The sequence below is a fragment of the Grus americana genome, chromosome 1 (assembly GCF_028858705.1).
Source record: "Grus americana isolate bGruAme1 chromosome 1, bGruAme1.mat, whole genome shotgun sequence".
Classification (NCBI taxonomy): Eukaryota; Metazoa; Chordata; class Aves; order Gruiformes; family Gruidae; genus Grus; species Grus americana.
This window is the reverse complement of record NC_072852.1, coordinates 37490603-37515570: the sequence shown is the minus strand read 5'-3', so window position 1 is coordinate 37515570 and position 24968 is coordinate 37490603. Positions and strand designations below refer to the sequence as shown.

Genomic DNA, 24968 nt, shown 5'->3' with positions numbered 1-24968 from the left:
CTTCTGTAAGTACCAGTCAGGATAAAATATAGTGTAACCCAACTCTTATTGTCATGGATGTTTATGCTACCAAGGTGATGCTCCTTCCTTATAGTTGGCACTTTACATTTTCTGGTTACTAAAGTCAAGTTTAGCTAGTTAACAGCTCAGCTGCTCCACATCAAGACATCAGTGGTTGGTAGAAGTATGGTGACCAAACTGGGCTCCTCTGAGGGGTGCCCTGATGCTCCAGAGAGAGGTTACTGTGCTGCCAGGAAGCTGGGGGGAGTTGGTGGCAAGGCTCTTGTGACAGCATGGGAGGCAGAGGACAGAGTGCAGGTAGCCCAAGGCATTTGGGGCAGAGGACATGAGTTCTGTGGAGCTCTATCAGGATTGACGTCTGGCTGCAGAAGCAACGAGTCATGAGTGCTGTTGCAGGCACTTAAGTAACTCACTAGATTTCTGCTTGTTGTTCCAAAACTCCAGTATATCACACTCCCTCGCCTTTTTTAGTACAGCATGTGTGGAGTATGCTACAGGGTGTTGCACAACGTGAGGTGTGTGAAGTTGGATGTTCAGGGAGCCCCACTGGTCTGAGCATCCATTACATGCACCCTGGTGATGCTGCCCAACCTGGGTGCCTCTGGGAGCTCTGCTGTCACGTTGCTCCATGTCCAGCTGAAGACACATGTTGCTACTGCAAGAGACCCTCATTGACCCAAGTAAGAACTAGAATAAAGCTGCTAGCAGAAAAGTGAAGGGTTAGGAGCTGGCTTGTTTCTGTACCTGGGCAAGGTGGTCTGGAAGCATAACCTGAGCCTATGATAGCTCTAAATTAGCACAGCTCTAAATTAAGTCATTTTTGTCAGCTAGGTACTGGGAGCATCTACAGTTGTATTTTAGAAATCCAAAGACAGAAAGAAAGAGCTTCAGAAAAAAATATTCTGTGGACATGGCTGCCCTAATGTATTGCTGCTGTGGTAATTGGAAGGCAGACAAAGCTGCATTTTGGTGAACATTTTGTTGCATGTCCAGCTGGTCCTTGTATACAAGAATCTTCCCTGAAGTTACCCCAAACTTGCCGCCTCTCACCTTGGCACTCTCTTTTCCTTAGCCTGGGTACCAGCCTAGCATCCCATATTGCTCACTCCACTGCCCTTCTCTGCACCACTTCTAACATCTAGTTCCTTCTCAGTTGTAGCCCTTGCATTTATTTTACCCATAAAATCAATGATTGCATTTTTTTTTTCCCCCAAAACTAAATATGTGCTTGGTAAAATGATCTGTTCTTGGTGTTGCCCTAGCATTGTGCCTGCACCAAGGATTTAGACCTTTTGGGCTGTGGATTGGCCGCAGATAGCTTTGACAAGTTTTTTATCAGCCCCAGTGCCGCTCCCCAGTCAGACAAGACTGTTCATTTCAGGAGGATTCAAATCAGTGATGGTTTCCTGCCTTCTCTCCCACCTCCAAAAAGGGCTCTTGTGGTTTATTGTGTGGGAGAGCTGTGGTAGATGTGTTTTTCCTAGCACTGACTTTCGAAGCTTGGTTATTCCTACGAGGGGCTTGCTGCTGAGTGCATCCCTGAGCATTAACCCTGATGGTCTCTCAAATATTTGTCCATACCCAAGAGATCTGACCAGAACATGTGGTGCTTATTAATGACCGTATTGGCCAACTTACCCCCTGCAACCCAGTGATTTCTGAGTTGAAACCCTGGGCTGTTACAGGCTGAACTAAATTTTGAGGAATGGGGACTATGACAGCTACTGGTTTCTGTGCAGTGGGCTTCAGAGAAGAGCTGTGCTGCATATAGGGATCTTTTCTATAACAGTGTTCCCACTCAATCTGAATAAGGAGATATGCTCTAATGAAGAGAGTATCCTTCCTTGACTTTAATCCTCTCCAAAGTCCTTATTCAGCTGCTACCTTAGATAATGAAGTGAAGGTTACATTTTACAAATGACCTTCTTGTGCTTTTGAGTGAAAGGCGAACAAGTAAGGATTAGCAGTCAGGTCTAGGTGATTTTTTTTTCTTTTTTCCTCTGGTACTGGTTGCAGTCCCATAAAATCATAATTACATTAAAAGGTCCAGGCATTTTATGTGCATTGCCTGCTCCATGGCTCCTAAGGGGAGAATGCACCAGGAGGGAGAATAAAACAGCTCATATTTTCTAGTTATGCCAAATGCTTGTTCCAACAAATTCCCCGACTGGTGCTGCTGTTAGTGGAGCCCGAGGCCGGAGCAGGGTGCGTGACGAGGTGCACCATTTCCAAACTTCAGTACATATGATCGTTTCCTCCTGTCTGCCTTGCCAAGGTTGTTACCCTTCTTTCAAACTGTGGTTCTTGCTGCGGTAATTGAAGTGCTCCGTGAGTGCTTCATAATGGCTCCCCATCGCAACCTGGAAATTGCAGGCGGTTTATCAGCTGGAGTACAGTGTGTGCTGGAAGGAGAGTTACACCCAGCTAAAGGCTCAGTTTAAAACACTTGCCATGACTTTTCCTCATATTCTGGCTCAGCCGATGGCCTCCTGCCCCCCTCTCTGTGTCTGCCCCCTCCACTCCCGGCTTTCCTCAGCCTTGTCGGGAAGAGGACAGTGGAAGTTTCTGTAAAGGTGCCAGCAGCAGTGGTCAGCCTGACTGGGGCTGCAGACTGACAAGGTGAAGCCAGTGGACATTTTAATAATGTGGATAAGCTTGAGGGTTCACTTTTGTGCAGATCTTGGATCGGTTTCTACCTACTGAACTCCTTACAGATACACATAACTGAGCAGGTAAACAGTTTTTCTCCATATTGTGGAACTACTCACTTGCTCAGGTGTAATTCTTGAGTGCAGTAGCTGCCTCAGGTCTAGAAAAGTGAATGTGATGCTGTATTGGGTTGGCGTGGCAAGGTTTTGGTAGCGGGGGCAGGCTGCAGGGGTAGCTTCTGTGAGAAACTGCTAGAAGCTTCCCCCATGTCCGACAGAGCCAATGCCAGCCGGCTCCAAGACGGACCCGTGGCTGGCCAAGGCTGAGCCCATCAGCTGTGGTTGTAGCACCTTGAGGATAACATAGTTGGGGGTGGGGTGTGGGGGAGCCACCAAGGGCAATTGTGGCCAGAGAGAGGAGTGAGAATATGTGAGAGGAACAACTCTGCAGACACCAAGGTCAGTGCAGAAGGAGCGGCAGGAGGTGCTCCAGGCACCAGAGCAGGGATTCCCCTGCAGCCCCTGCAGAAGACCATGGTGAGGCAGGCTGTCCCCCTGCAGCCCATGGAGGTTGATGGTGGAGAAGATATCCACCTGCAGCCTGTGGAGGACCCCACGCCAGAGCAGGGGGATGCACCCGAAGGAGGCTGTGACCCCATGGGAAGCCCGTGCTGGAGCAGGCTCCTGGCAGGACCTGTGGCCCCATGGAGAGAGGAGCCCATGCTGGAGCAAGTTTGCTGGCAGGACTTGTGACCTCATGGAGGACCCACACTGGAGCAGTCTGGTCCTGAAGGTCTGCACCCCGTGGAAGGGACCCACGCTGGAGCAGTTGGTGAAGGACTGAAGCCTGTGGGAAGGACTCATGTTGGAGAAGTTCATGGAGGACTGTCTCCCATGGGAGGGACACCATGCTGGGAAGAGTGTGAGGAGCCCTCCCCCTGAGGAGGAAGGAGCGGCAGAGACAACATGTGATGAACTGACCACAACCCCCATTCCCCATTCCCCTGTGCTGCTGGGGGGAGGAGGGAGAGAAATCAGGAGTGAAGTTGAGCCTGGGAAGAAGGGAGGGGTGGGGGGAAGGTGGTGTTAAAATTTGGGTTTATTTCTCATTACTCTGATTTGATTGGTAATGTATTAGACTAATTTCCCTGAGTCGAGTCTGTTTTGCCTGTGATGGTAATTGGTGAGTGATCTCTCCCTGTCCTTATCTTGACCCACGAGCCTTTTGTCATATTTTCTCTGCCCTGTCCAGCTGAGGAGGGCAGTGATAGAGCAGCTTTGGTGGGCACCTGGCCTGCAGCCTGGGTCAACACACCATAGATGCCTTCTGTGACACAGGCCTTTCTGAACATGTGCAGTTTGTCTGACAGAGTTAGATGGATGTGGACAAATAATGAAAACAATTATTTGTGAATATTTTATTAGAAAATATGAAAAATTCATCAAGTAAATTATTCAGCTTCCATACGACTAGGGAAGAACCTCACGTGCTGGGTGGGGGAGGCTTCAGGCGCTGCTCGCAACACAGTGCTTCACAGCCTGGCTTAAGGACGCTTGTGTCCATCCCAGTTGGGGTCAGCACGTGAGCCGGGGCAGGAACGGTTGCCATCTCGAGGGCTAAATTGGAGACAGCCACCAGCAGAGCTGTGGGAGAGGTATTTCAGTGCCCTGACCAAACCTGCTAACTCGCAGCCAAACTCAGCAATGTCTCACAAACAGGTCTGACACTCTCCTCCTTCATGGATGTCTCTTGGGGTTTTTTTGTTTTAGGTGAGAGTCTATGACCTCCTGCAGTACGAGCATGGGCCAGATGATGTTCTGATCCTAGCTACTGATGGACTCTGGGATGTGCTGTTAAATGAAGAAGTGGCAGAAGCTGTCACTAACTTTCTACCAAACTGTGACCCCGATGATCCCCACAGGTTTGTGCTCATCCCTGTTTTTTCTAGCTTCTCGTGGAAGACCGCTTTCTGGTGATGTTCTTTTGTAGAAAGTATAATATGAATACCATTAAGTAAATAAGCAACACTTAGAAGAAGACGTTCTTATAAGTTGGATGGAGCCTCTGCAAGAAATGTGGGGGGTTTGGGGTGGGAGGTCTGTTATAACTCAGAATTGTCTCCTTTCAAAGGCACAATGGTGGGATCACAGTATCTTGGCATGAGATCCATTTTGTTTGCTGTATGAGGTCCTGTGAAAACTGTAGGAGGCTTAGGTCTTAGCAACAGGTCTCTGTCTCCAGCAGTCACAGGTTTCCACTTAACTCTCCTCTGGGTAGTGCCTTAACACTGAAGATTGTTTCTCACAGGACATCATCAGCATGTCTCTATGTATGTATGTATGTATAAATACTGCACAGTGTGGTTCCCACTCATTCCTGGTCATGCTGTGACCTTTAAACCCACCTTCAGTAGGGGATGCTCAGTGCTACCAGCTGCAGGACAGGTGTGGTGACAAAATAGGTGAGAAATCTGACTCTATTTAATTTAGTTGAATTCTGTTTCATTTCACAATTTTAACCTACCTCATCCTCTTCATTTTCCTGTCTTTATCACCTCTTACTTGATCAGTTTCTCTCTTTAAAACATACCATCAAGCAAACAAACCAGTTCCCAAACAACTGGCTAGAGCCCTGTCTGCCTTGAGTGAGTCCATCAGTCTGTCTGCTGCTGAGTTTGGTGTTGCCGTGAATTAAAACATTACACTAGAGATCAGAAGTCTCTTGCTTGTGACTGTGAAAGTGGAAGGAGCTTTATCCTTCCCTAGGGACTGTTCAGGAAGGGCAATGTGTGTTATTCCTGAATTCAGGCCTGGCCATCACTGTCTTCTGCCCTCGCCCTGGGCTGAAAGTGCTGAGCGGCTTTGTACGTATCCGCAGTTGGCCCGCGGAAAGGGGAGCTTCAGAAATCAGCTCCGGGATATCTCGGCAGCCAAGTGAAAACATGCGGGACGGTGCGAGAGCTCAAGTTACAGTTGTTTAGACATGACAACTCTTGAGGACGTGGGGAAACCCATCTCGAAATGCTTGGTGTTTCTCATGTTTCCAAGTGGCCATCTTCACAGGGTCAGCGCTGTTCTCCATCAGCAAACGAAGATAACTGGGATGCCCTGAGAGCCACTTGGGTTTTGAAATGAGAGGAGCTCCAAAGGAACTTGTGAGCAGTATTTTCTTGCACTGACACTTACAAATGCAAAATGAAGTTTTGCTACAAGCACTCAGTCTTCATGTGAATGATTGGTTAACATGGAGCTGCAACTGCAATGTTTTAACCTTCCCCACCTCCTTGCACTGAAGAGAAGATGTGGAATGAATGACAGCCAGGGCTGTCTCTACTTCAGCAAGACATGGAAGTGTCTCTGCCCTCTCTTGGGGAGATCAAACAGGATTAACAAGGGGCTCTTCCAGGGCACCCGACACTGTGCTACGCAGATATGCCATTAATTTAAGGTAGAAGGAGATGACCCACCCAATCTACTTTCCGTTCAGAGGTGCTAGGGAGCTTTCGCTCTCATTTTTGCACCCTCAAGTCTCGTCTTGCAAAGGCACCTGGTCAAATGTAATACCTCTGCCCCGCTCTGTCTCCGTTCTCATCTAGTAATTGAGAAAGGTTGGCTCTTCCTACCATCCTTGCGGGTCCTACCTCTTAGTTCTGAATGCAGCCTGGGTACGCTCTGTCTGGTTTGTTCCTCTTGGTCTTTTCAAAGCTGGTGATGGCCACCACATTTGCTGCAGTAGGAATGGCAATCCTTTGTTCGATCTTTTTTACTTGTTCAGTGAGTAATTTTTCATCCATTATAAAATACTCATAGAAACCAGAGACACTGAAGGAAAAAGAGATTTTCTTTGTTTCACTTAGATTCGTTTGTGCTGGTTTAGCCCCAGTAATTGTGGGGGATTAGTCCCTGTTTGTGCCAGTGTGAGTACAACACACTCCAGAACTGGGCCTGCTGTGTTATGAGTTAGAACAAACACATTTATTAGTGTTTGACCTACTGGTCTATGAATGGACATCTGAATTGAAAATTAATTTGTTCTTTTAAGTAACTTTGTGCCAGGTCATTTAGAGGCTTACAAATAGTGGTGGCAAGACATTTCTCACACCAGCTTGCAAAAGGTAATTAGAGCAGTCTCTCATATAGTTTACAATGATATTTATGAAAATTACCTTTGTGGAATTGCTCTTGCTGTGCGGTTGTAAAGAATATTTAAAGAGTTTAAAGTACTGTGTGAGAGGTTTTACGTAATTACTTCACAGTGGTCCAAATGAGGTATAACTAATGAATTTACAATAACATAACAGCTCAGACTGTGGATCTGCGTTCATTCCTCTCACTAGTCAGTGACAGGAAAATCTTGTTTGCCGTATTATCAGTGTTATGTTTAAAGGAAATGTTATCCCAGAAAATGTCAGGTTCTGTGATGGGTGTAGTGACATAGTCTGTGGTGAGGTGATCAGCTGGAAATGTGAAATCTCTAGGGATGTAGAAAACTTGTCAGAATGTAAGAGACTTGCCCCCTGGGTTTGATAATGCTGTGGTCTTCTGGAGAACCTGCCTGTGGAGCAGACTCTGGATCCGCCTGACCCAGTAGCCTACTTATTCACTGGCAGCAGCATATTTAAAAAAAAAAGCTAGAGAGGAAGATTTTACAGCTGCAGAGTACTTATCTGTTACATAATTAGCTCTTTGAGGGAACAGTATCCCTCCCATTTGAATTAGAAGTCATTTTATAGCCTGATGGGTAAGAGCTTACAGCCCTCGGCAACGCTCTTGGGACTCTCTCCTGCTGATATTTACTGTCAGAACTGTGAGTGTTTCTTACCCACAGAAAAACATCTTTGAATCCTGTCAGACATAGCATGTGCCTGGGCATCTCCGAGTGCAGGGAGAGCAAAGTCCTCAGGTCTGTCTTCACCCAGACAAGCAGACGCAGCCTCAGGGGATGTGGGCAGCAGGTGGTGGGCACAGACTTGATTAGAGAACAGTTTCTCCATGGACTGAAGAAGCTGGAGTGGATCTGGATTTCTTAGCCAGCTCATTTCTTATGGGTATTGTGGCAGACAAGAGCATGAAGGGCACCCTGAGTGAAGAACAGGTGGTAGCCACACACTGCTGCTTTCCGTACATCATCTCTCTGAAAAGGTATGAAGATAGAGAAGCATGAGACTTGCCCATTTCCTTCAGCTGTGCTTATGCAGGTTTACCCACTGACCTTGGGAATCTTTTATTTCTCATCCTCCCTCCTGTCCTTTCTCATTCCCTCTCTCTCTCCCTCATGCTAGCTAGAGATTTCTGAGGATGCTGGGGAGTTGTTCCACCTCTGTTGGGTGTGAGAAGATAAGAAGCTGCTCAGACAGCAGCACGTTTCCCCCACTGTCACCATTTCTCCTGCAGTGCTTTTACTGATCAATACTGAAAGCTTCAGCAGAAGGAAAAAAAACCCCTATATATTTATTCTTAAAACACAAAAGTTGTATTCCAGCGAGGCTGTTCATTAGGAGGAAGTGGATACTTTAAAACTACTTCAGCAATTCTCTAATGCTGTCTCGACAGCTGAATCCCAAGTTCACAGTGCTGGAGAATAAAGCATTTGGTAATGAACTGCTGCTGCTATTCATCTCCAGGTACAAGAGACTCACCCTATCTCCTCTAGTGCCAAGTTGAACAGCGTCGCTTCAATTCAGCTCTATACAAGGAGAAGAATATGTTACCTTGCTGTTGCCTTCACCTGTTCCTTTGCCTTTGCTTCGATGGGCTGGTTTTCTTGTGTACCTCACAGTCTGTCTACGAGAGAATTTCTGGTTTATTAAAATAGCTCTTTTTTTAATCTTGCCCTCTCCAAAAATTAAGCAGCAAAAGCCTTACACAACCAAGAGCGATACCCATTCCTTTGTACTCTTTAGATGTGGGGAGCCTTTGTTAATTAGAAAAAAGAGGAAGGCAATGTTTTCTCCCAGAATGATGGGTGTTTTCTTTTAAATTCTGACAATAGCTGAGAAATCCTTGGAAAAGATGTTCTAGCCAAAATTCACTCAGCATCAGACATACTGTGAGTAAACATTCCAGCTTCTCACTTGCCATGTGGAGTCCTTTTTTTCCTTAGCCATGCATCTGATTTGGGGATTTGGAACTGGGGAGTGCAAGTATGTGCGTTTGGGTTTTTTCCCTTTAGAAAACACAGTTTCCTGTTGGATTAGGACAGTAGGGGCAGTGCTTCTTGTTACATCCTGCTGTTATACCTCGAGGTCATTGGTACAGACTTACTTGGAACCTGCAGATAGCGTGCACGTGTGTGTGCAAGCGTATGCATTAGAGTTCATGCCTTGGGCCTTTCTCTTACCGCTAAGAGTAAATCTTCTGTCAAAACTAGTGAGAACTGGAAATTTTATCACTCAGTACCACTAGAAGTAGTGAGTGCATTGCTTCTGTACAACATTACTTGCATTTAACTTCAAACCTTTTGGGTAGTCAAATGTTGGTTTATTTGCGTTGAAGAAATCTTTCTAGTAGAGCAAATAAATCTATTCCTGGTTCAAAGGAGTCATTTGAGTTTAAGGCACCAAAATTGTAGAAACAGAACCTAATTGGGTTTTTTTTTTTCTTCTTTTATCCCCAGAGACTGAATAAAGTCTCTACCAATAGAAATTACTGTTTAATAATGCATTGTCTGGTGAAAATTTTTGGGGTTAGAACAGTCCTGGATCCTCACTTACACTTTCCCCACCACCTCCACCACTTCTGATCAATGGAGCTACTGTTCTTTCCGTTCCTCAGATGGGATCTGGGCAGATCATTTCTGGCCAGGGGTCTTCCCTAGAAAAGGAGGCCTTGAAATGCAAACCCTTCTTGTCCCTCCTGGTTTCTGGAAACTACAGAGGTGTGCTTTGCTTCTGGTGGCTTGTGTGTTTGGCTTCATAGAGCCCCACATCATCTTGAAGGTTGATAATTATGTTTCAAATAAAACACAGGCAGAGACAATATTGAACTGTTTTTTCTTGTCAGTCTTTTAACTGTTCGATTAATTTTTAATTATCAAATCATAGAAAAGCTTGCCTCCACCCAATGAAATTCAAAACATCTCAGCCAGATGTTGGACTGATGAAGAAAAACACATGACAGTAGCTGTTCACCCATAATGAGATTTCTTTCAGAGGAAACTTCTAAATGAGTACACAGGTGTGTTGATGTAGAACTGCAGGTAAAATGATAAGGGAAGACATGTTGGAGCACGTGATGGAGCACTGTCTATGCACCACCTTTTAGACTCTGGCAGCCTTCTGCCCCCAAGCAGCATCTGTTATTTTTTCAGGACAGCAAATAGCTCCCATAAATCCCGTGCCACTCAGCCCAGCACAGGCTGGGAGTTTTGAAGCGTCATGACTTGTTTTTTCACTAAATTAAGCACTTGACAACTCACATTCACACAGTTTACATTGAACTCATAAATGTGAAAGGGCTGTGGGACTCTGTTAATCTGGTTATAATAAGTGTAAGTTTTCTTTTTCCAGTTTCAGAATAAAAGATGCTTAAAAATCATTCTCGCAGTCAAGGAAAACAGACAAGTTAGTCTACTTGGTTTAAAGTGTAATTTGGATTTTATTTTTAATGCTCTATTACTTTCAAATCATTTTGTTATGGTTTGCCTCTGAAATAGTTGACCCGTATTTACCTTCAGATGTTTCAGTCCACAAGGGTGTCGTTTTCAACAAGAAGTAGCATTATTTTGGGTCCTCGGATTTTTTCAGACTACTCCTAGAAAGCAGATTTGTTAAGGCAAGTGTTTTAATATTTTTCTGAAAACATGTGAAGCCAGGCACCCAAAACGATGGGTGACTTTTTGATCAATTGGTACCTGTCAGATACCTTCAGATTCTGATGCAGGAGCCGTCACTGAACTGAAAGGGGTTGCTTTGCAGGTATGCTGTGGTTTGCATTTCTCCTGCCTCCTTTGAAAACACTGGTCAGCTTGTCCTGGTGGCTCCCAACAGTAACTCTGGCAGGCTGTGAAACCCACTTCCCTCGTGAAGACAAGCACTCCCGGGCTGTGTTCTGCCTTTTCCACAGGTACACGCTGGCGGCACAGGACTTGGTGATGCGAGCCAGGGGAGTGCTGAAGGACCGGGGCTGGCGAATATCCAACGACAGGCTGGGCTCTGGAGACGACATCTCTGTCTACGTCATCCCTTTAATACACGGGAACAAACAGTCGTGAAATTAGCATCAAGAGTGGTTATAGGATGGGGATCATTTTGGGAAGGGCCTGTAAGAGACAATATGTTTTTCGTGACCTGACCAGGACACTTCCAATTGATGTAATCTATTCAAAACTAATGCTGGAGGGGTATTCTTCTGCCCGAAAGGTAGGGCTCTGCACATATACTGTATATGATTAAAGATAACCCTTAAGATTACAATTTCCCTATAGAAATGGTTTTGGTGCTTAACAGGAATGGGATTTAAATGCTGCTAGCATATTATGGATTCTGTTATCGCTCCAGGGAACTTTTTTTTTTCCCCTCAGTTTACCATGTAGCTTGGAAGAGCCATTTCAGTTGTGAAAGTAGAAGTAGGTATGAGAAGTCAAGGAGGCTCCTGAAATCTACCCCCAAATATTCAGAAGGTGACTTGAGTCACATCTCATTTAAAAATACCTATATATACATATATGAGAATCAAGAGTTTTCTTCTTTCAAAAAGTTGCATTCATGACTTACCTATGGACAACCTATGTGTAATCCTTTGAACCCCCATTTTTCTCTCCTGTCTCTTCTTCAGTAGACTATAGTCCTGTATTTTAGTAGGAGAACTGAAATTGTTTTTTCAGCGTGACTATGCCTGTTTACTGCAGCTAAAACAGCCACCTGCAAAATTGTCCAGGAGAAATAGGTCACAGTCCTGTATGGCAAGATTTGTTCTAGTGTGAGGAGTTATTTGTCAAGATTCCCTGTTGTGTGTATACCATGATTATACAGAGCACGTAAACTCAGCTTTGTGTGATGTTTACCTGGAGGCCATGGTTTCTTTGGAATCGGAGATTTTCATTCATTGAATGGTTCTGCCTGCTTTATCCTGTTGAAAGGATCCCTGACCATACAGCTTCTGCATCAGTTGGGATTCAGTAAATTTATTTGGGCTCCTGAGTGTATTTTTAGTTGGATTCCTACTTGAAGTGGTGGTATTGTACTCGTTATCAATTTGGATACCCAGATAGTGATCTATTTAAAAGTCATTTCACTTCTTCCTGCCTCACTTATTATTCAGTACACCTTTGTCTGCTTGAGTTGGTGATCAGAAAGTGACAGCTTAAAACTTTGTCCTCTTGGTATCGAGGACTGTAGTCAAGGATTGAAAGATCACTGTGATAGATATAAGCCCTTGACTAGCTTCAGCAGTTTTTTTTCTTAGCAGTGCTGAATCAATTTAAATAAAGAAAATATGAGTAAAACATTATCAGAGTAATAGTCCAAGAGGGAAACAGCTGAGTGAACCTGCAGCTTAAACTGGCTGCCTGGTCTTCAAGCAGGCAGCGCTCACTTCATTGGCAGGAATTGAAGAGAAAACAAACCCAAACAGAAGGCTCTAGCGTACAGGCAGGTGTAGTGGCTGGGGAGACAGATTCAACCTGATTTGCCCCCCTTGAGCTGCTGATCTGGCTTGTACTTCTTGGCTAGCCAAAAGATGGGGGGCTGACATAATTGTAGGGCACTGACTAGGCAGCTCACAAATGTTGCGTCCTTTCCAAAGGAGAAAGAGGATGCTGTGCCCTTTGCAGACTTTCTCCTGAGCAGGCATGGCCTAGAGCTTGCCAGTTTTGTAATTTATAACGTGCTACATAAACACCGTGCAGCGCATGTGTGGTACAGCTGCTGAGATGCTTTCTTTGATTGCATCCGGAGGTACACGTGCAACAGTCTCGGTGGATTCAAACCACCCTTGCTCTAAATCTGTAGACCCGGTAGGATTTCAGGTTGAGAGGAGGCAATGCAGAGTGTGCAATGGCTCAAACGTGCAGCAGGCTGCATGGGTTTAGCCTGGAAACTGTTCCGTGCATTCCCCAGTGCCTGCATGTGATAAAGCTGTGCAGAACACGGATGTTTTATATTCTAGAGCTTCAGCATAAATCAATGGCATATCTGATTATGTGTTGTCATGCTTTATCTATTCTTTCCTTATTTTTTTTTTCCCCTTTACCTCTTTTTCTATGTGTAGCTGGGTGAAAAGAGAGGTTTGGAGCCTAGAATATTTTTCACGTGGCCCCTCATATGTTTTAAAGTTCAAGCAAGAGATTTTCTCTTGCACTTTTTTTTTTGGCCTAATAAACTTGTAAACATGCTTTTCATGCTCTGTGTAACTCCTGTTGTCTCTTCGCAAATGCAGTTGTGTAATCCTCTAGCAATTCAAATCCTCTTTCACAAAGAAACTAATGCTGGCAATTCTGGCGGAGTCATCTGAACAGCAAAGAAGCTGATGTTTGCTGGTACCAACTACAAGCTTGAGTCAAATATTTCATCGCCCATGCAGTCTTCATTATTTGGTAACATGGTGTCTAGAAACATACCAGTCATTGTAAAACCATTGAGTACAATGTGGTGGAAATAAATTTCCAGTGTAGCATTTGCCAAAATTTAAAACTGTGCTTTCAAGCCAGTGGAAAATGCACCTTCTTTTTTAGGGGTATTTTTTAAACGTACCCCTGGAGAGATGGGTTAGCAGAGTACATGGCTTGGTGGGAGCAAACTGACTGGTGACTTCTTAGAGCAAAATCTCGTGGGCGCTGGTGTGGCCTCATGAATTGGCCTCCGATACGTGGTTTGCTCATCTGAGGCGTTACTGTCAGTCAGCCTGCTTCTCTGCAGCGGCTGTGCCCAAGTGGAGGTGTGCTAGCTGTCAGCCCCTCTCCTGGAAATGGTAGAAGTACAGTATCAACAATTAACATCAATTAGCATCAATTAATACATTCTGAGAACTTTAAAGGATAATAAAAAGCTTCCTACTCAGATGTATGTGATTGAAACTATGCAGTGACATATTTTGTTCTGCTTTTTTACAGAGTATCTGTTACACATTTACATGCTTGCCCTCCTAGAGTGTCTCTGGTACGTCTCTGATACGCTGCGTTAGTACTTGGGCTTTCACTTCTATCTGCTTTCACTAGGAGCTTCTTACATGCCTGTGCTGCGTTCTGTGCTCTGCTTCAAGGCATGGTATAAATACATATACACCCCAAAGCATCATATAAATAGGAGGCAGGAGTCATCTATTGGGGAGGTAAGAAGAGCAAGAATAATTAAAAGCATTCCCAATTCCTTTTATAGGTTGAATTCTTTTGGGAGTCACAGCGTTAGAAATCCCTGATGGCGGGGAGGATCCATGGTGCACAATAGCATTTTTCAGACAGGCATGGGATGGGCATTGCCCTGCTCAGACTTGCAGCTGCTCCAGGGCTCAGTGATGCTCCTGAGTTAGGAGCAGGCAGCTCACCTCCTCAAACTGGAGCAAGTTGGGCACCAAATCCAAGTTCTAGATCCTTGGTATGTCATCTTAGTTTTACTGCCTGATGCCAGCAGCACGACGGCGTTTTGCCAGTGAAGTTCCCTTAGTATCCACAATTGTTTTAAGCCTTAGTAGCAAGGAACCTCAGTCCTGAGTTGCACCTGTATTTGTATCGTTATTGCACAGCGCGGTGCCCTTGCCCCTGCCTTGGCACTGCTCAGAGTCAGGCAAATTCTCGTCCTTCCTTGGACAGTGGCAAGGGAAGGAAGTAGCATGCACATAGTTCAGGTTAGCTGACAGCGCAGTGTAACGCTGTCTTCTGGTGCCTACTCCTACTCCAGTCCAATTTCTAGAAACTCAAACCCAAGAAGCTTTTACCATTCTCCTGTGAATACTATTGCAGAAGGTAGTACAGCCATTTCGGACATTTTTCTCTTGCACTACAGCCTAATTTCTTCTTTGTTTAATTTGATGAAGAAGGTAGTTACAAATTTCATTTACACCTGAAGCGAGGCACAGAACCGTCTTTTGATCCATTAATGCAATGATGCTTCCTTCATGAACACGGAAGTGTATTGTCCAAGAGGGCTGATGTTCGGTGGCCTCATGTGGGAGAGAGTGAAATTTTTTCCATGAATTCTAGAAAACAACAGGGCTAACAAGCTAAAGGAAGAGTGGTCGGAGTCTGCTGTTAGCAGTGGCTTTCCTTGAGAAAGTTACATCCATGTTAAAATATGACAGGAGAGGTCTGTGAGGTAGAGATGACTCTGTGCCTCCAGGATGTTTTTGAAGAACTGCACTTGATGTTTGGTCAGATTTTGGCTTTGAACTTTTGCCAGGTTTTTAAAGAACACTACACACTCCAAGCAAATCTGCTGCATTTCTTCATGCCTTCACGTTTTGCTTTCATTTTACATTTTATGTACAAATACTTTCAACATTTTTGTATCAAACGTGAATTGCAAGCTGTGTGGAATTGTTGTTCCTCCCTGACATTTTTGGTGTGTAAATAGTTTTCCTCCATGTGTCTTAGATGAAGATACAGTGCTGTGGCTGCCATAGAGAGAGTGACCAAACGATGCTGTAACTGTGCTGCTGTACTTCTACCTGTGCTGTACTTGAAGGAGGATGCCGTTGTCCACCTCCACTCTCATTCTTTTTTCTTTCTCTTGTTTGGTTGGGGTGGTTTTGGTTTTGTTTTTTAAACCGTTGCTGGTGGTGTTCTCTCATAGGTGTCTTATTTTGGTTTGGGATTTTTTTTGTTTTTAAATAGCTGCCACCTTTTTCCTTCCTTCCTTGGACAAGTCATCTTGTTTCGAGATCTGTACAACTGTCTAGGTTTTATATGTCCTGAAGAATGGAGGACCTGCTGGAAGAAGAGGTTTTGGACCAATGTACTTCTGCTTTGTGACTGTGAAATGTTAATCTTTTTGTAACCTAAGAACAAAAAATGTTTAGTAAAGGGATATATTTTGTGTTTTTTGAAACTTTTCAGTGCAATGAACAAAAGAGGAGGATGCTGAAGAAGTGTATGCGCAAAGTTTTAAAATAAAATTTTAAATTATATATTACATATATCCATCTATATCTATAACCATTATTATTCTGCCTTTGTCCTGAAGAGTACCTAAGTTTGTGTGCGTGTGTTACTAATTGTGCAATACGGCCAAGTAGCATGCTCTGCTTTGCAAGGGAATGGGTGATTGACAAAAGGTCTCACTCTTGCTATACTGAAGTAAATCCCTATGAGGTGCATGAGCGTATGGGTTGATCCGGAAGAGTTCAGCTGCAGGATAACTGAGAGAGCTGTGTGCTGCCATCAGATGATGATTCATTGCTCAGACTGCCAGTTGCCGTGTTCTGACTCAATGATGAGCTACGCAAAGTGATCAGCTATCTACTCTCTGTGGCATGAGAAACTGGGTGTAATTTTTGACATGACAACACAGTTGGAATAAGTTTTCCCTCCTCCCCAGTTTCTTAGGAATCACAGTCTCAAATTCTGCTCTAAGTTTAGACTAAAACCAAGGGTGAATTCATAGATTCCACCAAAGCGAGCTGTCATGGTTATTTAGTAACCAAAGATGTACTTGAAGGTACCAGAGAAGCAGGAACTAACACCGACCCCTTTGCATTGTAGCAGCCCAGCGCCGCGGGCAATATCCATCCGGGTTGCCAGCAAGAGAATGAGCACTAGGCATATATCTACTGTTTATATCTTTGACGTACTGCACTGTAGCACAAGCGGTTCTCCCGATTCCTATGTCACCTCACACTTCATAGAAGAGCAGTGAAAACATTTGTTCTAGTGTTACCCCAGTTTTTAAAATGCTGCATGTGCCCGTTGTGCTCACTGAGCATAACGGAGGGCGCAAAGAGAAGCAATTTGTTCCTTTCACTCTGGTTCTTCTCACTCTCCTGTGAAGTCCCACAGTTTATTACTGCAGTCCGACCACTGAGTCAAGTTTAAAATTGCTGTGCAAATAAACTTCAGCACAGCTTTGCCAGGCTCGCTGGTGTCAGCTGAATAAACAAGTGTTGGTAGCATGCAGTGGTGGGAGATGGTACACATCAAGGGAACCTAAGGGAGCTTGTTCCATGTCATCCTATTGCTTTTGCATCTCTTACACCCTTAATTCTGTAAGATTGTAGGTCAAGTAAGGCTTGTTATTTTCATTTTTTTAGGTAACAGATACAGCTTTTCAAATTTGGCATCAGTTCCTGTAATTCCTATATGCAATAAATCAGTGCTTAGCCAAATAATATATTCATGTTATTCCACTGAATGTACTCAGTTTACTAAAGCAACATAAGGGAACAATCCCAGTAATTTATTGTATTTTGTGCAACTACCGTAAAACTGAGGCCTGAAGTTTCATCCTCTTAATGTATCCTCGTGCAGCAACGTACCTTCACAAAAAGTTTACTTCTTTATACTCTTACGCTGCAGCTTTTATTGATTCCAGAGTTTCTCTCATGCTTTCCAGGAAGGCTTATATAAACCAAAGTTATTGCACATCCTGTTCTTGTTAGAAGGAAGGATGAAGGCTTTTTTTAAAATCCTCCACTTTTTGCAAAACAAAGGATGCCATAACATTTTAGGGACATAAAATGATTTCAGGAGAAATTGTACTTTGAGGACAAGGTTAATAAAAGGAGTACAATCGAGGTAGACAAAACGTGTCTACAGGTAGATAAAGAAAAGATGATTCAGAGACTTTTTTTTAATAATTTAGGAAGAATTAATCACAAATTTGAAACCGCAGAAATAGTCTACAGCACTCTGCCACAAAATACGAAGGAGAGAGGGAGGAAGCTGCAGTAGAAAAAATAATCAGATCTTTTCTGCAGCTAATTTAAGGCTGATTATTTTGATTCATAGATAGAGGAAGTCTCTGAACCTTCATGAATTTTAGGCCACCTCAGATTAGAATTACAGCCTTTTTCTTGGGCGTATAGTGCATAATTTCTCAGGCTGTAAAGAGTCAAAATGTCCCTGATCTTTACTCCTGAGCATTTATTCCCTTAAGCAACAGAAGGCAATCCCTCATGGCGTTCTTCTGTAAAGACGGCACTACAAGCACCTGTAATGGTTTGGCGTCGTCCCTGAGCTTCACAGGCATCCCTGCGTTTACCTGTCTGTTGCTTAAGGATTTTCCCTTGTCTGTGGTAAAGCAAGGCATTTCCCAACAGGCTGTACCCCAATAGAGCATCTTTCTGGTTCATTTATGCTTTGGGGGGTATTTTTCCTTCCTTCTCGTTACCATGCTCCTCTCTGATTTAAAACATTTTGGAGTAGTTCACTGCTGTCTCAGATGTGCCACCGAGTCCCTTGGGTGCTTCCTGTGGGTGCTGGTACAGACGGCATCACCGCATCACCAGCAACACGGGAATCGCTGGTAGCCAAAGGGGAGCCCTGTAGAAAGGGAAACGATTTCTTCATTAACCTAATGTTGCTCATTACCTGAAAATGAAAACTAACCTGCATGTAATATGTGAATTCACCTGTTTGAAAGGGGAAACTTTAATGGCTTTAAGTTGATTTTAGAGGGTTCTACTTTGGCGCAGTTACTCTCCAGGGAAAATGCTGCTCCTCAGCAAATGAGGAGCTGGCTGGAAGATCTAAAAGTTATCACACCAGCTCAGCTGCAGCGTTTAGCTTCTGGTGTGGCAGGCGTTGCTTATTTCTGTAATTATTGCTACAACTTTGGGGGGGGCTAAGGAAACAAACCTGAAATTTTGCTATTTTTTGCTTTAGGAAGGTAAGACTTAAGAATATGGAAATCCTGCGAGATATCCATGAGTAAAATTTCAAGAAGAAATACTGTTTTCCCATGAGAGTAACTCTTGAAGACAAATGACTCGGCAGTGACCTCGTCAAATAGTGCAAATTGTTCCTAAACAGAGACCCTTTTTCTGCCCTGTATAATATTCAATAAAGCTCAGGGACGTAAAAGCAACTGATACACCTGCAGTCATTTCAGTCTCTTCAAAAATTTAGATGGAGTCTGCCCATCCAGAGCTCTTAAATGTGTATTAGTTTAATTTTTAATCCCACAGCCCTTTGCAGCTGGAGCGCCCCAGCGGCTGTGGGCTGAGGCAGATGTTTCACGGTACGGTGCGGTGTCACAGGACGTCCTGGGATGCGGAAGGGGAGGCAGGAAGCAGCCAAATCCAGTTGCAGTTCTCCAGGATCTAGAAGCAATTACTCAAATAGGGAATGGCCAAAGAATGCACAAAAAGCGGGGAACTGCTGCATCCTCAAGCAGTTTAGACCTGGGTTCTGAAAGAGCCTCTCATACCCGCGTTGTGCCTGTTTACTTTCGTTCCTGGGTTGGTACTGCAGTGAATTGCACCAAATGTCTTCTTTCTTACCATCCTCCAGCTTTCCCCAGAGCTTTGTCAGCCAAATGTCAACTGCATCTCATCTAGCGGAGATCAAGGCACTCCATGAACAAGCTCCTAATACAAACGTCTTATACTGCATTTTCTGAGGATTGAGTTCACTTTGTTCCCAATTAAAAAAAATAAATTTACTTTGCTGGTCTTTGCGCCCTCTCTTAGTGCTTGTTCTTCACCAGCACTCATGCAATTGAATTTTACATCTGGGAATTTAGAATATGTTAGAAGAGCTGGAACATCATTCTTACCCCTTCTCTACTTGAGCACTAACATAGAAGCGGTTTAAATGAGCCAGACAAGAATCAAAACACACCCTTCAAACTAAGTCTCATGTCCAGACATACAAATATTTTATGAATGAGAAAAATATTCAACACAATACTCAGACAGTAAATCTTGCTGTGGTTACATTTTTCTAAGAATGGTGTTTTAGGGAAGGTCTGTTTAGCACAAAATGAAGGGGGGAAAAAAAAAAAAAGGAGAGAGGAAAAAAAAAAAAAAAAAGATTTATGGTTATGTAAAATTTCCCAGTCGTGCTTCTCTGCTACCGCTCCTGCAAGATTTCCCTGGTGCTGGCTTCACTAGGAAAGCAGGTAGCGTGGGACTTAGGGACTCGGGCAATTAGGAAATGGGGGAGACAAGTAACCAGCACTCTTGAAGTTAGCTATATGGCACAGACTGAGTTCTAATAAATGAGTTCTTGTAGAATATTGAAATTGGGTTTATAACTATATATATGTATGTATATAGGAAGCAACTGGCAAGGAACTTTGAGCAGCAACTAAGATGTTGGAAGCATGATCTGTTTGTGCCTGTTCCAGGAGGTGAAAGCAAGTGGTGGTCTGTACTACACCTCCTTTAGCTGTCAGTTATCCAGAATACAGCTAAATATATGTTTATGTTTTTTGTTAACAAACCCTCCACCTTTTAGGAGGGCTAATGGGGAAGAAATAGCAAGACACTCCTTTCTCCAGGTGCCTCATCCTCAACAGAAACAAAATTGAGTTTTAAAAAGTGAACTGGGAATAATTCAATTATATTCATTCTTTGGAGACTTCAACAGCTACCTCTATGTTGAAAAGCATCCTACATCTGCAGGTCCTGGGAATGCACCAGCCTGCGGCCACCAGACGGCTTGGTCCCGTGATGCTGCCTGCCCCTGGCCAGCAGCAGGCACCTGAGCCTCCTGTGATGAGTGGAGACAATGATTCTTGGGGAGCTGCAAGGCCGAGCAGTGGCTAAACAATGGCAGGGCACAACCATCTAAGTAGAAGGATAAATCCTTCAGGAGATATCCTTCTTTTCTTTCTTTCTTTCTTTCTTTCTTTCTTTCTTTCTTTCTTTCTTTCTTTCTTTCTTTCTTTCTTTCTTTTTCTTTCTTTCTTTCTTTCTTTCTTTCTTTCTTTCTTTCTTTCTTTCTTTCTTTTTCTTTTTCTTTTTCTTTTTCTTTTTCTTTCTTTTTTTCTTTCTTTCTTTTTTTCTTTCTTTTTTTTATTGGATGAAAGCTGGTATTTGCATGCTACCCAAAACACAGCTCAGGAGCAAGAACAACTCTTGTAAATCTCTCAGTAGAGCCACTGCTCCTCCGCTCAGGAAAAATGGAAACTAAATGCACTCGTCTCTCCTTCTGCCCTGGAAGAAGGCAAAGAGGTAGCCCAGTTGTGGCTCTGCTAGCAGTCAAGACCCTGCACTACTGCTGCACTTAAGGTCATGGTCTGCCTCATAAATGGAGCTTGGTAGTGAGTCTTGAGGTTCTGGGGTCTCCTCCTTGCTGTGTTGGGCTATAGTTGGCACTCAGCACTGTTGGTTATTGTCTTGCAACAGCTGAGGTGGAGCCTTTTCACCCGTCCTGTGTTGCTCCTAAAAACAAATGTGCTGAGGTTTCTGGAGAAATAGTTACTATTTTTATTTTTTAAATGCATCCAGGGCCATAACATGATGATAGCATGCCAGCCTCCCCCAGCAACTCTTCATACTTTCCCTTGCCCTCCCTCCGTAACATAACACACGATGTGCAATGAGCCACTTGCTCCCAGGAAGGTGATTCATTTCTGAGAGGCATATTTGTAGGAAAAAAAAAAAAAAAATGCTTTGAGGGTGTTGCTGTGGCTCTGTGTGACCTGCATCGGGGATGAAGTAGAAACCTCAACATTGCAGACATATCCCAGGGTCACGTTCACAAGGCACAGGGAAGCCGTGGGGGAAGGATGCGAGCAGAGCATGAGCAGCTCTGTTGCTGCATGTGAAAATAAACTGTAATAGCAATTAAGGGAAAGGAGTAGGAAATTAATAAGGCAGTAAAGATTTTTCCAAATTGGTCACAAACCATTGGTTTATCCCTTGAAAAGCTCAGCTGACAAGGATTCTCTCATCCCTTTGTCCTCCTATCTCTTTCAATAATCATCCTTCTTCATGCAAATATAGATGGAAAGGGGAGAACAGTGAAAGGTTAAAATGGAAGCAGGCTATCTTTCATCGACATGGTAATTTTGCTGCTTGGCTCAACGCCAAACGCTCACTGCAGCCACTAGCTGCCATTCCAACATGAGTGAAAGGATCTTTAATAAGAGTGTAAATAAAAGCCAGGCTGAGAAATGAGTTTTCCATCCCAGCAATCGCTGGCCTAACCTCTGCTGTAAATAGTCTCTCGGAGCAGCACAGATGGAGTACCAGCACCTGGGGATCAAGGCAATCTCTGCGCAGTGCAATTTAAACAGCTGGGTACAATTGAAACACGAATTAGCAGGGATAGACAGAGGGATTCCATTTTGTGCACTAGGTAAAAACAAATAATTCAGTCCTTTTTCCCCTTTTTTAAAAAAAAAAGTGGTGTGTGTGTGGGGGAGAACTTTTGACATGATCTTGTGGGAGGTGCTCTTCGCTGCAGCTGTTAGATTAATTTAACCATGAGAATTTCCCACAAGGCACTGTAAAAACAGAGCCCTAATTTACGATCATTGATTTAACAGCTTGAAAGTGATTTATCTGACCTCAGTGAAGATAGCGAGGACACCAGAAGAATGATCGGTCATTCTGGGCTTTGTGTGGCTGTGATTGGCCTTATTAATTTAGAGCAGAAGGTCTGTTTCAATGTCTTACTGAGACAGTCAAAGGCAGTTGGCAACTGAACCATTTTAAATACTTTTTTTTTTTTTTGAAGCATTACTAATGCTGCTAAGTACTAAGAATTTATTCCACATGGAAAAGATCCTCATTAGTTAAGAAATGGTAAGGCTTCATTTAGAACTGCACACAAACAGACGCCTGGTCTTGGATTTGCAAGGGGTTTTTTTTCTTAGGGTTTTTTTGTTGGTTTTTTTTTTTATGCTGTTGTTGGGAATCTAAAGCACACTGTGAACTAGAATTATTAAGCATTACAGTAAATGAGAAATAACTTTAGAAGAGATAAAAAAGGTTGGCACAAGGGGCTTTTGTTCTTTTTTAAGCGTAGGTTTCAGAAACTCCTAACCACTTTGTATATTCTACCATTTTTATCATTCAGTCCTCTTTATAGAAGTTATAAAGCATAGCTGTTGACCAGTAAATACATCTAGGTTTTGTTTCAGAAGAATATGCTTGTGGTTAAAATGAGTGTAGCATCCACTACTGAAATGTCACAACTGAGTGATGCAATTTCTTCGCACAAGTAAGAGGAGAAAGGATGAAAGGCAAAGGGAAAGGTGAGTGCTCTCTCTCTAGAAAGAACGACTGTTTTTAAGAGGAAATAAAAGAGAGATGCTTTAGAAGTTTACCTACACCAGAAAATTTGAATACAGGATAAACTGTGTTTGCACAAGTGTGCACACACGTACAAAAATCACATAGGAGGTGCCAAAGCTGTTTCTTGTATTTTAGAGGAAAACCAGGAAAGTGGGCTGGAAACAGGTGAGTACCGCTTTATCTTGCCACCTGGACTGACATGCGGTTGGGTTGAATGTCACCGATTTGGATGGGTCTGCATTTCATTCACCACTGGATTATGCCCAGCTTTAAAGCCCATCTACAAGGCTCTCAGTAATTGTCTTGCCACTTTTCAAGGTGGGAGACAGAAATGCTGCAGGCTAGGATTTCATCCACAGGGGATGAACGCTTACAGTCATTTCGCTATCCTGATGAAAAGCTATCTGACCTGAAACTAAGGTAGTCCACTTACTTTCCATACAACATGGGGAAAAAGCTGAAAACAATATTTCAGCCCTTCAGAATATGAAATAATAACAGTTATTTTAAAAAGTGGAAAGACAACATAAGACAATAGAATAAATTATGAAATATGTAGAAAAGCCCTCATAAAATCTCATACATGTTGTTAAGACATTGAAGCATAAACAGGTCTCTATCTGACTGAAAGGATTGGGGGGGCAATTGTAACTATAAAAGAATCCCAAACCCCCATACAAATGAAACAAAGCTGAAGCCCACATTATGGGCCTGAAGAATACAGAAAGCTGTATGTCAGCCTCTGCAGCTTTTTGCCATCGTAGCATCGTTGTGGTGTTCCCTATAGTACTCTACAGAGACATTAGGAGAATCTGATAACTTATGTGCAGTATTACTTTATTTAAATTCAAATATATGGGAAAAAAATTAATAATGTGAATAGCACACTAAAATGTTTCTACACATTGTTTTTACCCATGACAAGAGTCTCCTAAATAAATAAAATAAAGCTGCTTCTTCAGAGTACTGACCCGCACACCAACACATCTTTGTTCCTCCCAAAAGAATGCTAGATATTTCTTCCCACTTAAAGCCCATTCTGGATGGGTTCAGATCTAATTCTGGAAAATTACAAATAAGCAGAGATGTCACGAACACTTCTAAAGGAATGGCTGCTTTTTACCAGATGGATCACCTTCTTTTTTTTAATCCCTGAATTTACCACTGACTTCCTTCTAACACTTGACACTATGGCATCCATAGGTGTAAATGAGTCTTAGAGGTTAGTTTAAAAGCATGACTATTTTTCATTTATCTTCACAAGAACAGCAACCTAAAAGACATTCTCTTTTAGGGGCTATATTCCACAGGACATCCTGGAACATTGTCCATCTCAGAGTTCTCTTGTTTAAAGTTCCAAAGGATGGTTTAATTGGCATCTCAGGGTCCAAACTATGTGACTTGTTTACTGCTGAAGCACTGGCAGTTCAGGACTAGAATATACAGAATCACATTTGGCTGCTTTTTTTTTAAACTAAAAAAATTTCTGTTACTATGTTTGCAAAAGTATTCCCGCTTTAGCAAGAACCAGAGAGACCATTTGAGATGGCTGAACGTTGAGGAAAATTCTAATAACTGATGAACCTCAGTGAAGTGATCTTTTACATCTCCTCCTCCTTTTTTTTCTTTGAACTTCTAAGAACCATTTGCATGAAAAGATGTCTTTAATTACTGCAAAAGTGATCTGCAGACAAATACGCTGAAGTGCCAGTGTGTTTACCATTAAAACAAGGAAAGAGCCCCTTCCTCTGATGCTGCATTGCCCATCCCAGCTCTGGATCACACCCACAACCCTCCCCAGGTGGGCCTGCCCCCAACAACAAAGCCCAGAAGCAGACTTCCCTTGAAGAACACTACAAGGAAATCATTGACTGCCCAAGGCTGCGATTAAAGCTACTTTTAGATGTTTACATACAAAACACAACAAAAAATGGTGGTGTAAGTCTCTTAAATATGCCCATAGCTTAAGAAAGGATATTGCTTGGGGGTTTACTAGACTCAAATTATGTGCTGTGACCAGGAAAAGGCCAGTCGTGCCCGAGGAGGGGACAGCATAAATGGAATAGGCTTCGTCAGCAGCTCTCTGCAATCGTCTACTCAAGATGCTATACCTTACAGCAAAGTGTAATGTCCACAGAAAGCCATAAAATGCACGTGAGAGTTAAAATTGTGAGATAAAAGTAC

The 24968-nt window shown here is 43.3% G+C and overlaps 2 protein-coding genes across 9 annotated transcripts in view; one reads left to right on the top strand and one right to left on the bottom strand.

The window, feature by feature from the left end:
- PPM1H (protein phosphatase, Mg2+/Mn2+ dependent 1H) overlaps nucleotides 1-15730 on the top strand; it is a 149360-nt gene extending 133630 nt beyond the window's left edge. Inside the window, exons 9-11 of one of the 5 annotated variants that reach the window (XR_008579806.1) lie at nucleotides 4440-4591; nucleotides 10734-13765; nucleotides 15196-15728. Coding sequence is in view for 4 of the 5 variants with exons in the window: in XM_054846976.1 (XP_054702951.1) it covers nucleotides 4440-4591; nucleotides 10734-10881 (300 nt within the window). In the remaining variant the exon portion in view is untranslated. The other 4 variants (XM_054846976.1, XM_054846943.1, XM_054846958.1 and 1 more) reach the window with 4 other exon arrangements.
- Nucleotides 15731-17825: 2095 nt separating this feature from the next.
- The window catches only part of MON2 (MON2 homolog, regulator of endosome-to-Golgi trafficking), a 115798-nt gene continuing 108655 nt past the window's right edge, over nucleotides 17826-24968 (bottom strand). For 2 of the 4 annotated variants that reach the window (XM_054813658.1, XM_054813087.1), the window contains exon 37: nucleotides 17827-18078. In XM_054813658.1, coding sequence (XP_054669633.1) covers nucleotides 17974-18078 — 105 coding nt within the window. In that variant the 3' untranslated portion in view covers nucleotides 17827-17973. Of the gene's footprint in view, nucleotides 18079-24968 lie in introns of all 4 variants that reach the window. The other 2 variants (XM_054812996.1, XM_054813167.1) reach the window with 2 other exon arrangements.